Raw genomic sequence first — 13,154 nt, forward strand, 5'->3', positions numbered from 1 at the left:
TCTCTTCTAGTTTGATACAAACACCTAACTACCACCATCACTACTGCTGCCGCCCGCTGCCAGGGCCCCAATCTGAACTCCCTGCGGACTTGCCACAATAAGGTGAAGCCAGGTTTCATATAGTGGAAATAGGTTCTCTCCAGTCGCTTGCTGCTTTTAGATCTTGGGACGTGCCTGCGGTGTGGGGCATGCCACCTGATCTCTTTCCCCAAGCCCAGCGCTTCTCCACTGCAGTGTCTGTGGCTCATTCTACTACTTTCAGTCTAGCAGAGCTGTCCGGTAAGCATTTGTTAAACCTGTGACTCGATGAATATATGCGCGATGAGGACCTAGGGCTCTGAAGATTGGCCGGTGTGTACGCATCAGCTCCCGGGCGAGCCAAGGCTAGAGAAGCAGCGAATCAGAAGGGTAACCCATCTCCCGCACCCGAAGTCGGAAGAGGATGGAAAAAGAGCAGCAGCCCGTCCACCGGGTGCACGATGGGCACCGTCTGCATTACGGGGAAGGCAGGTGTGGCCAGCTCCCAGCGCGCGGTGCGCACCAGCTCGACAGCGAGCAGTTGCAGCACCGCCTGCGCTAGCTCCTGCCCCAGGCAGCTGCGCGCGCCGCCGCCGAACGGGATGTAATGAAAGCGGCCACCGGAGCCCCGCGCGTCTCCACTCTCCACGCCAAAGCGCTCCGGATCGAAGCCCTCGGGCGGGCTACGGTACACTGCGGCTGTCTCATGCGTGTCTCGGATGCTATACATCACGCTCCAGCCCTTGGGGATCTGGTAACCCTGCGAAGTGAGGGGGCCCGTGTTGATCGCTAAGCACAGGGAAATGGCTGGAGCCTACCCCGCCCCGCGCGCCTCACCCCAGGAGCGCCAAATAAACCTCCAGGGGCCTGTGATTAATCCTGAAGCCAGAAGATTGCAGAATCTCCTTGGCGCCTTCACTGGTGAGCTGTAAGTTCTTGGACTGCTTCCTCCCAGCCCCCCATTTCTTAGTTGGGAAAAGTAAGAATAAAAAAAATGGGCACGTTGTTGAGGGAATTTTAAGAGGTTGGCACGCATTAGTAGTACCCATGAGATCGAAAATTACTTATGAGTTTGTTGGCTTTCTGTTCCTGTTTTCTTCTAACACAGTAGACTAACATTGTAAGAATGTAGCTACCAGCTGTCTGAGCTGAAACAGCCCAGACAAATGACTGAGAATCGCCATACCTCTGGGACAGTTCAATTATAAAAATCTTTGCATTTAACTCAAGACTTTCCCACCTTCTCGCTCACCTCTGGACTCTTATACTACCTTATGGTTACTACTTTAAGGGGATGCACACCGTCCTTGCCCACCCCCACCCTCAGTCCTTTTAACCATCCTCCCTCCTCCATTACCCCCTGCTGGGTGTGGCAAACTCGGGGGGGGGGCATTCCAGCTAGGATGGGCTCCTGCCACTGACCTACATTCCCCACCCCACCCTCCACCCCCGCCTGCACTGCTTGTTGCCTCTTCAATTCCTGAACTATAATGCCACCTGTCCCTCAAAAGATTGCCATTTCATCACTACTCAAGCTCTCACTAGGGATATTCTCTCCTCGCTCTCAGTCTCCCCATCTGCAGGACAGAGGGTAGTGAGTGGGACCTTCCCTGTGCGCCCATCTACTGCCCTGGAAGTTGTCTGATCCTCTGTTTCTCTTCTGGTTTCCTGGGCACATCAACCCTGCAGCATCAAGTGTAAGCATCCAAGTCACTTCTCAGTACAGCCTTAGACTGGGCAGTTCCTCTTCTGGGCAGTTCATCCCTTTATCTGGTATCATCCAACACAAGAGAGCTGAGAGAGCTCTCTCCCTGCTTCACTCCATGGTCTTGGTCCCCCCCACACACACACATGAAACTCTCTGTGGGCCGGCATAATCGCTTCTCTTCAATGACACCCACCCACCCACCTACACACACACACACACACACACACACACACACACACACACACTTTCCTCGGATCCTGCAGCAAATCTCTTCAGGCAGAGGCCCTCAAGTTCTGCTGTGTGAATTCCCTAGACCTCAACGTTACCAATTCATCAAACACCCCCACCTCATATGGAGGATCAGAGCTGGAAAAACCAAACCAACTTCCTCCCAAAAGATAAACTGAGACCCACAGTAAAGAAAGAACTGCCTGAGGTTATTCTGAGATGTAGTCGGGCCTGGTTCTTAACCTTGTTCAACCAAGGGCAGCCAGATGAAGAAACCATTAAGATGTTGTTCTTTGTATTAAGGCTGTTGCATTTCCCAGGAATGTACCCTAAGCCTGAGCCCTGGACAGGTGACAATGAGTGGCTATTTAGTCTTGTGAAGAAATGAGAGAAGTAGGGCACCGCCTTTGCCTTCCAGCACATACTGGAGAAGGGCAGCTCAGAGAAAAATGTTTGCGTTCTAAAACTCAGGTCTAATTGAATTGACCTAGCTGGATCACTGACAAAAGCTAAAGGATATAAAACTGCTAGCCTTACCAGCTCTTCAGGAAAGAGACTTTGCATGTGTCTACTGGTCTCTGAGGAAGAAAGAGTCCAGGAAATAGAATAGGGCTCAAACCCATTTTAAAGGAGAGAAAGTTGAGGCCCTGGCAGGGGAAAGATCTCTGCACTAATTCCTCCTGCCCTCTTCCCATCCCAGCGCGGCTGCAAGCATCTAGAGGCCCGCGGTGCGGCGCACTTACGTCCAGTTCAAAGGTGCGCAGCGCAGTGCGGTAGCCCCCGGACACCGGCGGTAGGAGGCGCAGCACCTCCTTGACTACGCAGTCGACGTAGCGCAAACGGCCCAGCATGGCCAGGCTAAGGTCCGGCTCACAACCGCAGTCCAGTGGCGATCCTGAGGTTCTGGGCGTGCAACTGCACGCGCGCCCCAGGCCCTGCGCTGACAGCTCCTGCTGGATTTTGGTGATGGCTGCTGGGTGCTGCAGAAGCAGCAGGATGAGGGATGTGCTGGCGCTGGCTGTGGTGAAAAAGGCCGCAAAGAGGAGCTCTACAGCCAACTCCTGCAAGACAGAGAGGTTCTGAACCTACCGTGAAGGTATAAAGCGTCCAAATATATCTCTTGTGCTCAGACTAGTGCCTTGATGTTCTGCCCTGGAGGCTATGCTCATGGCTCCAAAATTGGTTAAAGCTCAGGACTATATCTTGGGAAAGTCCTGTTGAGCGATAGGCAACTATATACACCCACTTTGGACGAGTTCTCAGTGATACAGGGATATTATTCTGTGCTTAATCTTCGTTAGATTCTCACCTTCACCCCATGGGGAACAATTACTGCTCTGGAAAGCACTCCAAGTCCCTAGAACTAGTAATTCCAGCCGTGAGTCTGAGGTGGTCGGTCTTCTTCCCTCCTTCCCTCTGTTTCTCCAGCACCAGCCTTGCTCCAGTGCCAGGTTCTTCACCTTCTTGCTTACCCTTTCTGCCCTGTTTTGCTGAAGGATATTCCACAGGCCCCATCACCTGCCTTAGCCTGCCCTTCAGGGTAGCACCCGTGTTTATGCCCGCAAGCTGTTTTCATCGACCGCAGGGTGAATGCACACCACCCACCCTAGGGCTTAAATAATGCAGCTATTCTGCATCCTGGCACAGACTCTGGCATTGAGCGGGTACATAATAATCTTTGTGCAGTGAATACTGACCTGGTTCGAGGCTAACAGCTGGTTCTACCTTGGACAAAAGGAAACTGAGATAGAGACCCCAGAGCCAGATATCCTCTCTGTTCAGCCTGGCCAATGGGTCCCTTCTACTGAGCCTTGTTACTCTCAAGTTCTGTCAAAAGGCAAACTACTCACTTCTTTCTTCACTGTGTCCCTTCATAGCCTGGCACTGTCTTGGATACTTGGGTCCCCAGGACTCAAAATCTATTGCTCATTTTCTCCTAAACCCTTTGTTGCTTCTGAACTCACACCCATCAAGAGGAGAGATTAATACTTCCATTCTCGGAGGAGAAAGCTGGGCTCCTAATTTTTAGTGGTTTAGTGGAAGAAGGGGAAACTGAAGCCAGAGAGCACATGACAGTGACTCATAGGAGACTGCAGTCTTCATGTTTCTAAATGTCTCTGGCCCTCTTACCGTGTCTTGACTTCTGAAGCAGGGCCCTCCTGCCCTCCACCACACACACTCTACCTACATGGGAAGGAATCCCAATTCTCCAGGAGGCTTTGCAGCAAGGGCAAAATGGGCAGGTGTCAGGTGCTAAGGTGCCGAGTCTCAGGGTGGCTTATTAAAAAAAAAAAATGGGAGTGCTGATTTGGCAAGGAAAAGATGTCGCTTTGAGGATGAGCAGTTTGATCACGAGCTTGAAAGTTCAGAGAGGGAAAAGATCACACTGCACAGGTAGGAGGATGGCAAAGGCATGCTTTGAGAGATAGGATATAGGAGGGGCCAAGAGGCAAGCTGTCTAGATCCAGACCGTGTAGGGCCAGACTTAGAATTTGATGCTCCTGGAAGAAGGGCTACAGTCCAAGGCTTCACAGATGGCAGGTGTGGTAGAGTCATGGCTGGAACCCTTCTTTGTCATCCTAAGGTATGTCTGTGCCTCTACGTGGTGTGAAGCAGGATATCACTGGGAATGGACTGTGTGTGTGGTTTCTGAGGAAGGAGAGTCGGGGGAGGGAGGAGCGGCCGGCCTCAGATCACCTACCTTCAGCTCTTGCACTGAGGGCTCTTGGCCCAGCTCCCTAGCGCTGTTAATAATCAAGAGCAGGGCATCACCTGGCTCTGCTGTCTGTTCCTCCCGGAGCTTCTCAGCGACGGCCTCATCCAGGTGCTCATACAACTGGTCCCTGGCCCGGATGCCCTGATGTACAGGGAGAGAGGGCAGTTGGGGTAGGAAGGCTGGAGAGGGGGCAGACTTGACTACTACATCCACCCAGAGCAGCGTTTCTCAGTCTGTGGGTCGAAACCCCTTTGAGGGAGTGGATGATCTTTTCCCAGTGGTGAAAAGATTCTGATGGTCCCTGAGACCATCAGAAAACACAGATATTCTCATTTACAGTTCAAAACAGTAGCAAAATTACTGCTACTGAGTAGCGACAAAAATCATTTTATAGTTGTGGGTTACCACAACATTAGGACTAAAGGATCGAAGCATTAGGAAGGGCGGCCTAGATCCTGGTGTTACTCTTAAGCTGTGCACCTAATACATGGTAGGCATGGCTCAATAGGTGGTCATAGATTTGTCTACTGTCTACAAACATCACTGCCACGATAATCATCACCAGCCCCCTCTGGCAAGGCAGCTGCTGTCACCTAGAGGGCAGAACATAAAGCGCTGAGCGGTCAAGCACTTGTTCCCTTCCACCACTTCCAGTGCCCGTACCTGACACAGAACCATCAAGGTCCAGCCAACCATTACCCTTTCCTCGAACCAGACTCAAGATAAGGCAGTGAGCATCAGTGCTAAGGGGCACCTGAAAAACTCCACTGAGGACACTATCGTCTGTTCTAAACGGTTAGCTTCTGTCAGGGATTGGGCAAAGAGGGCAGGGACGGTTCTCCAGAGTTCAGGAAGCAAGCCCAGCCAAAACATTCCCCTGGGGGAAGCATTGAAACAGAACACTTGAGTTTGTAGCCAGAAGTATCTTGTTCAAATCTTGACTGTGTTCTTGCTTGTCATGCGCGCCTGACTTCAAGGAGGCCTGCTTGTCAATAAAAGGAGGGTAACACTTGCAGGTTGCAAGGACCAAACCAGGAAACGTACCGCAAGGTGACCAATGCACACTCAGGTTCCTTTTCAGATGTATTATTTTTATTCAAGCGACTGAACGCTCTAGGGCAAAGGGAGAAAGAAGGCAAGACCCAGCTTCCTTTAGCTCTGGGACCCCGCCCATGACTCCGAAAAGGTCTCCCTTTTCTGATCCGGAAACCAGCAGGCCCAGGGCGCGGGCTCAGAGCCGACACCCATCCCTCAAGACTAGAGCCGGCGCCGGGCTTCGTCTACCGCCCTCCCACTCCCGCGCACTCCGCAGCGCCAACCTTCCAAAGGGTGATGGGGAGGTTGCTGTGAGGCACCACTCTGAGAAAGGACAAACCGCCTGCCGGGATGCTTGCCTCTGAGACTCAAACTCAAGAAGGCTACACTGGCTCGAGGGCGGGAGTCAGGAGCATCCCATAAAGGCTGTGTGGCCTGCCCCGAGTCACACAGAGAGTCCGAAGAGATGCAGCCCTGGTCCCCACCACCCACCACCCACCACCGCACGCTGGACCACGCCCTCTGTCCAAGGGACACTGTCTGGTTTGGGAGACCCTCTGGAGCCTTGGGCTAAGGTCTGGGGCGGCATTACCTTGCGCAGACCGCTGAACGGTACGTCCAAGGGCAGTGAGAAGAGGTTCTCCACCAGCTGCTCAAAGGTCTGGGCCAGCTCGGTGCATCGCGTTTCTTCCAGCTGCAGACCCAGCAGGATGCGCGCGGCCATGCGGAAGGTGAGTGCTTTGGCCGCCTGGTAAACAGCCACCGGTCGTTGGGCGGCGCACCAGGAGCGTACCTCTCGCCGCAGCGCCCCCTGCAGGCGTGGCACGAATTGCTCCAGAGCGGAGCGGCTGAACACGCGCGCCAGGACCTGTAGGGAGCGCGCGGATCAGCGCAGGGAAGGCTGGCCTCTTGTGCTGTGCGACTCCGCAGCCTGAAGGCAAAGTCCAGTCCCTTCTTCCTCTTTACTGAGCTGCACAGGCCTAAACTTGTTGGCGTGGTTTCTATACCACTTTGATGTACAGAGTCCCTCCCATCCACTAGGCTCCAAATGCTGCTAGCTGCTCCACAGTCTTCCCTGAACCCTCTTAAATCTGAATCCCCAAAGCTGCTGGCAAGTCACATAAGATCTGAAATAAAGGACTTGTTAACCTTGACTTGGCTTTACAATTCAAAACCCGGAAATGTAAGGAGACTTATTGCGGGCCACCTGTTCCTTAGGCCCGGACCCTGGTCAAGTGCTCAGTATATGTGGAACGCCAGGCCCTGGCCTGGCTCACAGCAGGAGCCCAAGGTCCATGGATCTTTTAAGATGCTTTGGTTTTCTCCTCACCTTACGCCGTTGCCGATGGGGCTCGCCAACCGCGCCAAGGAGCGTGTGTGACCCTAGTAGAATATGCGCGCTCTGAGGCCACTGGCTACGCACCAGGCGGTGCTCGCCCAGCAGGATGGTGCGCACGTTCTCAGCGCCGCTCACCCGGATCACTGGCCTGCCCAGAAGGTGCGTCTTAAACACTGTCCCGTAGCGCTCGCGGCGGGAACTGTGGAAACGAGAGCCCTGCAAACAAGGCAGAGCTTGAAGGGTCTCTGGGTCAGCAGGGCTGGAGATCTGTCCCAGACATCCCAACTGCCTCTTCCTAACGACTCTCTAGTCCTAGGCTGTCACATTAGTTACAAAACAAGATCTCCAACCGTCCTCTCAGCTACTCGATGGGATTGTAGAAGTCCACTGGTGAGGTGAGATACAGGCGTAGACAGGAAATCTGAGTGCCCAAGGATGCATGGCTGAAATGTGGCTTGGCTTTTTAGTCTATGCTTGCAAGATATGGGTACCACATTCCTCAACCCCCTCCCTATGCCCCTGGTTTACAACCCAGTTGTAATCAAAAGAGTTTAAAATGAGCATAAAACTCGGTGACATGGGGTCTCTTAGAAGGAACAGAACAGCTAGGCAATGGCGAGTCGGGTTTGCAAAATCCCCGGATTCTTGGGTAAGGAATCTTATGAGATGCCCTGAGAACCAAGAGTGCATAATGGAAGATGCAGGAAAGGGGCATTGCTTCATGATAAAACCACTCACCTGTACCAACCAGTGCAGCGTTTCACCGAAGAATGGCCAACCCATGGAGCCCTTGGGTAGGGGCAAGGTGGAGGCCCAATCCCGGCTCAGAGTCCAGCGGAGGGTCCAGAGTTGTTGGGCCAGGCCCAGCAGCAGACCCGCACACAGGAGAGCGGTGCCGGCAGCCCCCAGCACGGACAAACAGCTCAGCCCCCAGGAAATCATGGTGGGACTGCAGGGTTGAGGGGGTGAGCTAGGCCACTGGGAAGGCAGGGGGCTCAAGAACTGTTGCAGAGCTCACCTGCACAGTACAGAAAAGGCCCAGGATTAGGGGCCAAGCCAGAGATAATATTAAATTCAAAGCTACCGCTCTTAAAACAAGACTTTCAGAGGAAGGCAGTACTAACCCTGAGCGATTAGAGAATGTGCCTTCCTTGAGGCTGAAGACTCAGGGCATTTCTCCGGATGTCAGTTAAAAAGAGTCACCGCATCCAAATTGGGCCATTTCCCACCTTCTGGGCCCAGCGCTCCTAGATAGAGGCTGGGAGAAACAATTCACCAGGCACTGCCAGCTACTGTTGCTGCAGGGCTGCAGACCCCTGCCCACTGCCTTCCCTCCTTACCTCCGTTAACCCTTCTCCCTCCACCCTCCAACAAGTTTATATAGATATTGCCTCCCTCCCTACGGACTGGGTCATACAACATGACGTGTCTACGCATATTTAAAGCGTCCCACTCAGAGTAATGATTGGAAGCAGTGGGCAGTGGCGGGTTCACCGACATCCAAATAGGGAGTGGCATCTGGGCGGGAGGGGGAGGGGCTGAGCCCCATGCACATCCTCGTGCGGGTCCTGCTGTTTTGCACTTAAATTTCCATTCTCCCGGTGCGGTGCGCGTACCTAGCACCGCCAAAGTGCCAGCGTGAGAAGCCCACGTGAAGCAGACATCCCGCGCGTGCCTGGCTCTCTGAGCCATTAGCTCCTCTGATTCCCCCCTCCTTGAGTACCCCCACCCCACCCCAAACCTCTGCTGTTCACCACATCAAGGTCTAAAGGCGGGGATTTGCCTCTTTGCTCAGTCTCTCTCAGGGAAAGTGGCTTGTGACACTAGCGCTCCAGAAGGCTGGCTGGGATCCAGTTCCCAGACCCTCTGATGGCTCCTAGTTCTCCGAACTCCCACTATAAGGGATCCTTCAGGAGATGGTAATTTCACTGCTTCCAAGCTTCCCGGGGGAGGGGAGGCACCCAAAGCACTCCAGAAGCCCGTAACCTGGGTGCGGCTCTGGTTTTAGGACCAAGTCAATTTCTGGCTTCTTTTTCACTGCCCATCTCTGGAGTCCGCTGGATCCAGCCCCCTCCCCAGGCCTTCCAGCTTGCATCTTGGGCTGTGTGCCCCACTCTGGGCTGCAAAGCCTTTCCGCCTACCAGCTAGCTAACACAATCTAGAGGTGAGGGTGGGGGAGGTGCAGAGCACGAGTGGGGTGCCTGTTATTTTGGAAAGAGTATAGAGGAGCCCAAGGGGGGTGTCTGCTCCAGGCGATATGGAAGTTCCTCTTTCCAAATCCCCAAATGCCTGAGCCAAAGCCAGGGGTGTTCCCCAAATACCCAGAGAGCAAGGAACAGCAGCATTCCAAAGTCTTCAGAGCTGCCCGAGCACAGCTCCTGATATCCAGAATGCACTGTATCTTAAGAATTATTGTATTTCTTCGTGTAATAATTTAAAACTGCGAAATACTTTGAGTATTTTGTCAAGAGAACAAATAGGTTTTTTTTTTGCGTCATGCCCATTCATATAATTAGGGACTAATAGGCTGCTTGAAATGAGAATCTCCGAATAGCTGAAAGAGCATCTTCAACAACTCACAACCTTTTTAATATTTTATCACAAAATCCAGACATGTGAGCATAGCTCTTCACACTTATTTTACAGAGTCAGGTCATCTTACAAGCATAAATCCGGAATATGCAAAGGGTGTACTTCAGCATGATTACAATGGCGAGAAAACAGAGGTCAGGTTTACACATTTGTGTCACTGTGATTTATCCAAAGGAAAATGTACGTGTGCTGGGTGGGTTTTCAGAGTTCAGTTGATCCAGTTTGTTTCCACAGCACTGAGATCTTCTGTCTGAATAGCGTTGACCTGAACCCTGTCGTGATTTCATTCTGTAGGAAGAACATGTCTAACAGGAAGAGGCTATACCTGACAGATCAGCCCCTTTTACTGCCTTCTTCTCTTTAACTTAAACCAAACTAAAACTTTAAAAAATGGGGTCAGCTACAAAAGGTACAGACAGAAATATTAACTTCAATGATCAAAACAACACTTCATCTTTAGGGAATCCAAACCTTCTTCTTCATTTTCAGAATGATTAACCTATCTAAGTAGAACAAATAATTTACTGTCCTGAAGACCTGAGCCTGACTTCAGGAACTTTCAAGATCTCTGTGCTTACTCTCTCAGACCCTGCAGAACTAATACTCCTGGGCCATCCATGTAAGCCACACTCAGGTGAAGCTAGAAGCTAAAAGTCTAATAACAGCAGTATTTCCTTATCAGCAGTGGCTGTGTCCCAAACTATAACCCACACAAACAGAAACTCCTTCAAGCTTAAATAGGAGAAAAAAAATGCAAGCAGAGACATGTTTTTCTAATATTTGTAATCAGTTTTGTACACAATTTATTGGGATTATATATTACACTTTTGACTTTTCTTCTAAAATTGAAAAAAGCTGTTATATTTTTATATATAAAACAGTAACCAGTCATTTAAAAATCCATACAAATGATGTTTGCTGCCATTGCTTAAGCCCTCATCAGTGTCTTTCCTCTACTACAGTTTTTGGCTTCTGTAAACAAGTTAATGTCTCACGACCAGTGCTGGCCACAGAGAAGCACTCAGGCATGGGTCTGGTCTATGTGTGCTGGGACATACCAGTCACCAAGCCTCTGAGCTGTCTCACCACTGTCTCTATCAGCTTCTGTCTGTCTCTGTCATTCTTCCGGAACTGGGCGAATATGTTATTCTTCTTGTTGGTGTCCTTCATCCTACAAACACACAAACGTGGATGCTTAGAAAAAGAAAACTGTTGCCTCTAGGATTCCTTCCTTCCATCCATCTGTCAGTCTGTCTGTCCTTTCTTTCAGCATGTTCTGAATTATCCACCACTAACCTGTGCTTGAAATCAGTACTACCAAACTTAGTGACACAGAGACTCAGAGACAGAAGTGGTGATCTCGCGCTAGGCACACGGATCCAAGACTTGCTGCTTTCCTGACATCGAGCCATGAGCTTTGTCAGGATGCCCTCCACGGGCTCAGCTCACATCCACAGCAGGACTGTGTGGCATTGAAAACGCCAGTAACAGATTTAAAAATGTTATGGTTTTGCTTAGTATATTTCATGACATTATAAAATAGATTTATGTAAATTGTGAATAGCTTCTTATATTTTTTTCAAATCAAATAACCACAGATATTTTGAAATCTGGGAAAATAACATATAATTTTAACACAAAACTGCACACTTTAGTAGTTACACTTTAAACAAAATATGACTGAGTGAAGAGAACGTTTGCTACATAATGAGAGCAACTGTTTAGCTGCACCGTAATCTCATTTTTCACAATATAGTTTTTTATTCCTCTACCTGCAAAAAATTTGAGATACCACTGAAGAAAGCATTTCAATTCTTGGGCCTATTTTATTTTATTTTATTTTATTTTTAAGTAGCTCCAATTCCTGTATCTCCCTTTCTCTCCAGTAGAGGGGAGGAACTCAGGACCAAGCACAAAGGCTTCTACAGCTGCGCCATACATTTCAGGCTCCCATTAACACATTTATAAAGCAAACTGTGCCTGAGATTTTCAGGATACACTAGGAAAAACATTTTCCTCACATATATAATCAAAAGGATTCTAAAAGGAAAGAACGGAATTTATCTTCTGATCAGAAGAGGCTGAGCTTCTTGCCTTCCCTCCCCCTCCCCCCTTTCCCTGTTTTCAGTATAGCATCAGTTCCCTCAAACTCATGATCCTCCTGCCTCAGGACTGGGATTACTGGCACATGCCATCACATTTGGCTTAACTGAGCTTTATAACTTGTGTAAAATGCTATCCAAAATAAAAACGAAGGAAGTGTTTTGAGAACATACTCACTTCTCCAAAAGAGTGAGGGCCGCGTGCGGGTTCACTCGGAGGTACTTGGAAGCCGGCTGTCCGTAGTCAGCCAGGTAAGTAGACCAATCCCAAACCATAAACAGGTCAAGGAGCTGAGGAAGAGGATGAAAATAGCATGTTGGATTTTGGACGTTCACTCACATAAATCAAGAATACGCTTCTTGGTTCATTTTCACATCGTTTTCCTTTTTACAATAAAATAATGAAATTTGTTTTAAGAACATAATGAGTATCCTTTACAACCAAAATAGTATTCATTTTTTTCTTTTTCATTTTGGAATTGCCAAAATTGTCAGTGGTTGCTGTCCTAACAATTTATGGCATTTTCACACAACTGTAAATGAAACTGTCTGGAAGTCACATCGGCGCCTGCTTTGTCTTTGTACCCTACTGGGTGTCCAGGCTACAGGTAAGGCTCGTGCCACCTGTACATGGAACTGGAGTTCTTAGAGCTGTGTTTACCTTTCAAAGAAGCTGTTTGCAGCCAGACTTTCCTAAAGTAATTTAAAGCAAAAGCTCAGTTAATCTCAATTAAGTGCATTAAACAACCTCTGCTGGATTCTCCTGGGTGACAGATCTCAGAACCGGGATGAGACCTGGGTCCCACCTGGTAACTTTAGCTAATCATTTTGTATAAACAAACAACAACAAAAGACATCTGTGTTCTGTGCCGTCTCAAAACTGACTATCTGCTGTATAAACTCCACTTAGAATCATCGTCAAATATTGTTATAATCTTTTAAAAGCCATGCGAGGCCAACAGAAAGCATCAAAGTCCTTATCCACCTTTAAGCCCTAACCCTTTAAGCCATTTAAAGCCAACTTCCTATCCCTCCGAGCCTGAGCTCCCGCAGAAAGCCTGATGCTTAACTTACCATCTCCTGAGTTTTAATATTCCTTTTTTAAAAACATACTTGATAAATAATGGTTCTATTGGTTTTGCTCTTACATGAAGGAAGCATTAATGTTTACTCACAGGATGTGTGTGTGGAGTCAGTCACTCTAAGAGGAATAAAAACTTTTAAGGTGATTAAAGCCACCCAAAGGAAGATTAGGAAAAAACAACTTTTCCTGAGAGGGCAAGGGACTTGTTTGACCCTTATTTTTCTTCATCAATTTGCAACTGCTATACAGACAGACCCTTGTAAATGGTGAAAAATGTGCCTTTTAAAATTCCCTAGATTTATTTTTATTATCGTATGTGTAAGAGTGTTTGG

General features: G+C 49.4%; 2 protein-coding genes across 2 annotated transcripts in view; both read right to left on the reverse strand.

Annotated features, from left to right (window-relative positions):
• Window positions 1–400: 400 nt before the first annotated feature.
• Cyp26c1 (cytochrome P450 family 26 subfamily C member 1) lies at window positions 401–7,986 on the reverse strand. The gene is made up of 6 exons (XM_021152312.2): window positions 7,783–7,986; window positions 7,036–7,260; window positions 6,298–6,573; window positions 4,656–4,811; window positions 2,698–3,015; window positions 401–778 (listed from the first exon to the last, which is right to left on the reverse strand). The coding sequence occupies exons 1-6, from the start codon at window positions 7,984–7,986 to the stop codon at window positions 401–403; spliced, it is 1,557 nt and encodes a 518-aa protein (XP_021007971.1).
• Window positions 7,987–9,611: 1,625 nt separating this feature from the next.
• Window positions 9,612–13,154, reverse strand: part of Exoc6 (exocyst complex component 6) — a 135,502-nt gene continuing 131,959 nt past the window's right edge. The window contains exons 21-22 of the mRNA XM_021151208.3: window positions 11,917–12,029; window positions 9,612–10,807 (exon numbers count right to left, since the gene is read on the reverse strand). Of these exons, the coding sequence (XP_021006867.1) occupies window positions 10,675–10,807; window positions 11,917–12,029 (246 nt within the window). The 3' untranslated portion in view covers window positions 9,612–10,674. The remainder of the gene's footprint in view (window positions 10,808–11,916; window positions 12,030–13,154) is intronic.

This window comes from Mus caroli, unplaced genomic scaffold, assembly GCF_978045245.1.
Source record: "Mus caroli unplaced genomic scaffold, Mus_caroli_1 scaffold_20, whole genome shotgun sequence".
In the NCBI taxonomy this organism is placed as follows: domain Eukaryota; kingdom Metazoa; phylum Chordata; class Mammalia; order Rodentia; family Muridae; genus Mus; species Mus caroli.

Bases quoted from the DNA above. Each gene is read 5' to 3' on its own strand.
- Cyp26c1 (XM_021152312.2), bottom strand. From the start codon at position 7,986: ATGATTTCCTGGGGGCTGAGCTGTTTGTCCGTGCTGGGGGCTGCCGGC. The intron at 7,261-7,782 runs GTGAGTGGTTTT...CCTTGTTTGCAG, and splicing joins CGCTGCACTGGTTGGTACAG to GGCTCTCGTTTCCACAGTTC. The intron at 6,574-7,035 runs GTGAGGAGAAAA...CGCTCCCTACAG, and splicing joins CCCATCGGCAACGGCGTAAG to GTCCTGGCGCGCGTGTTCAG.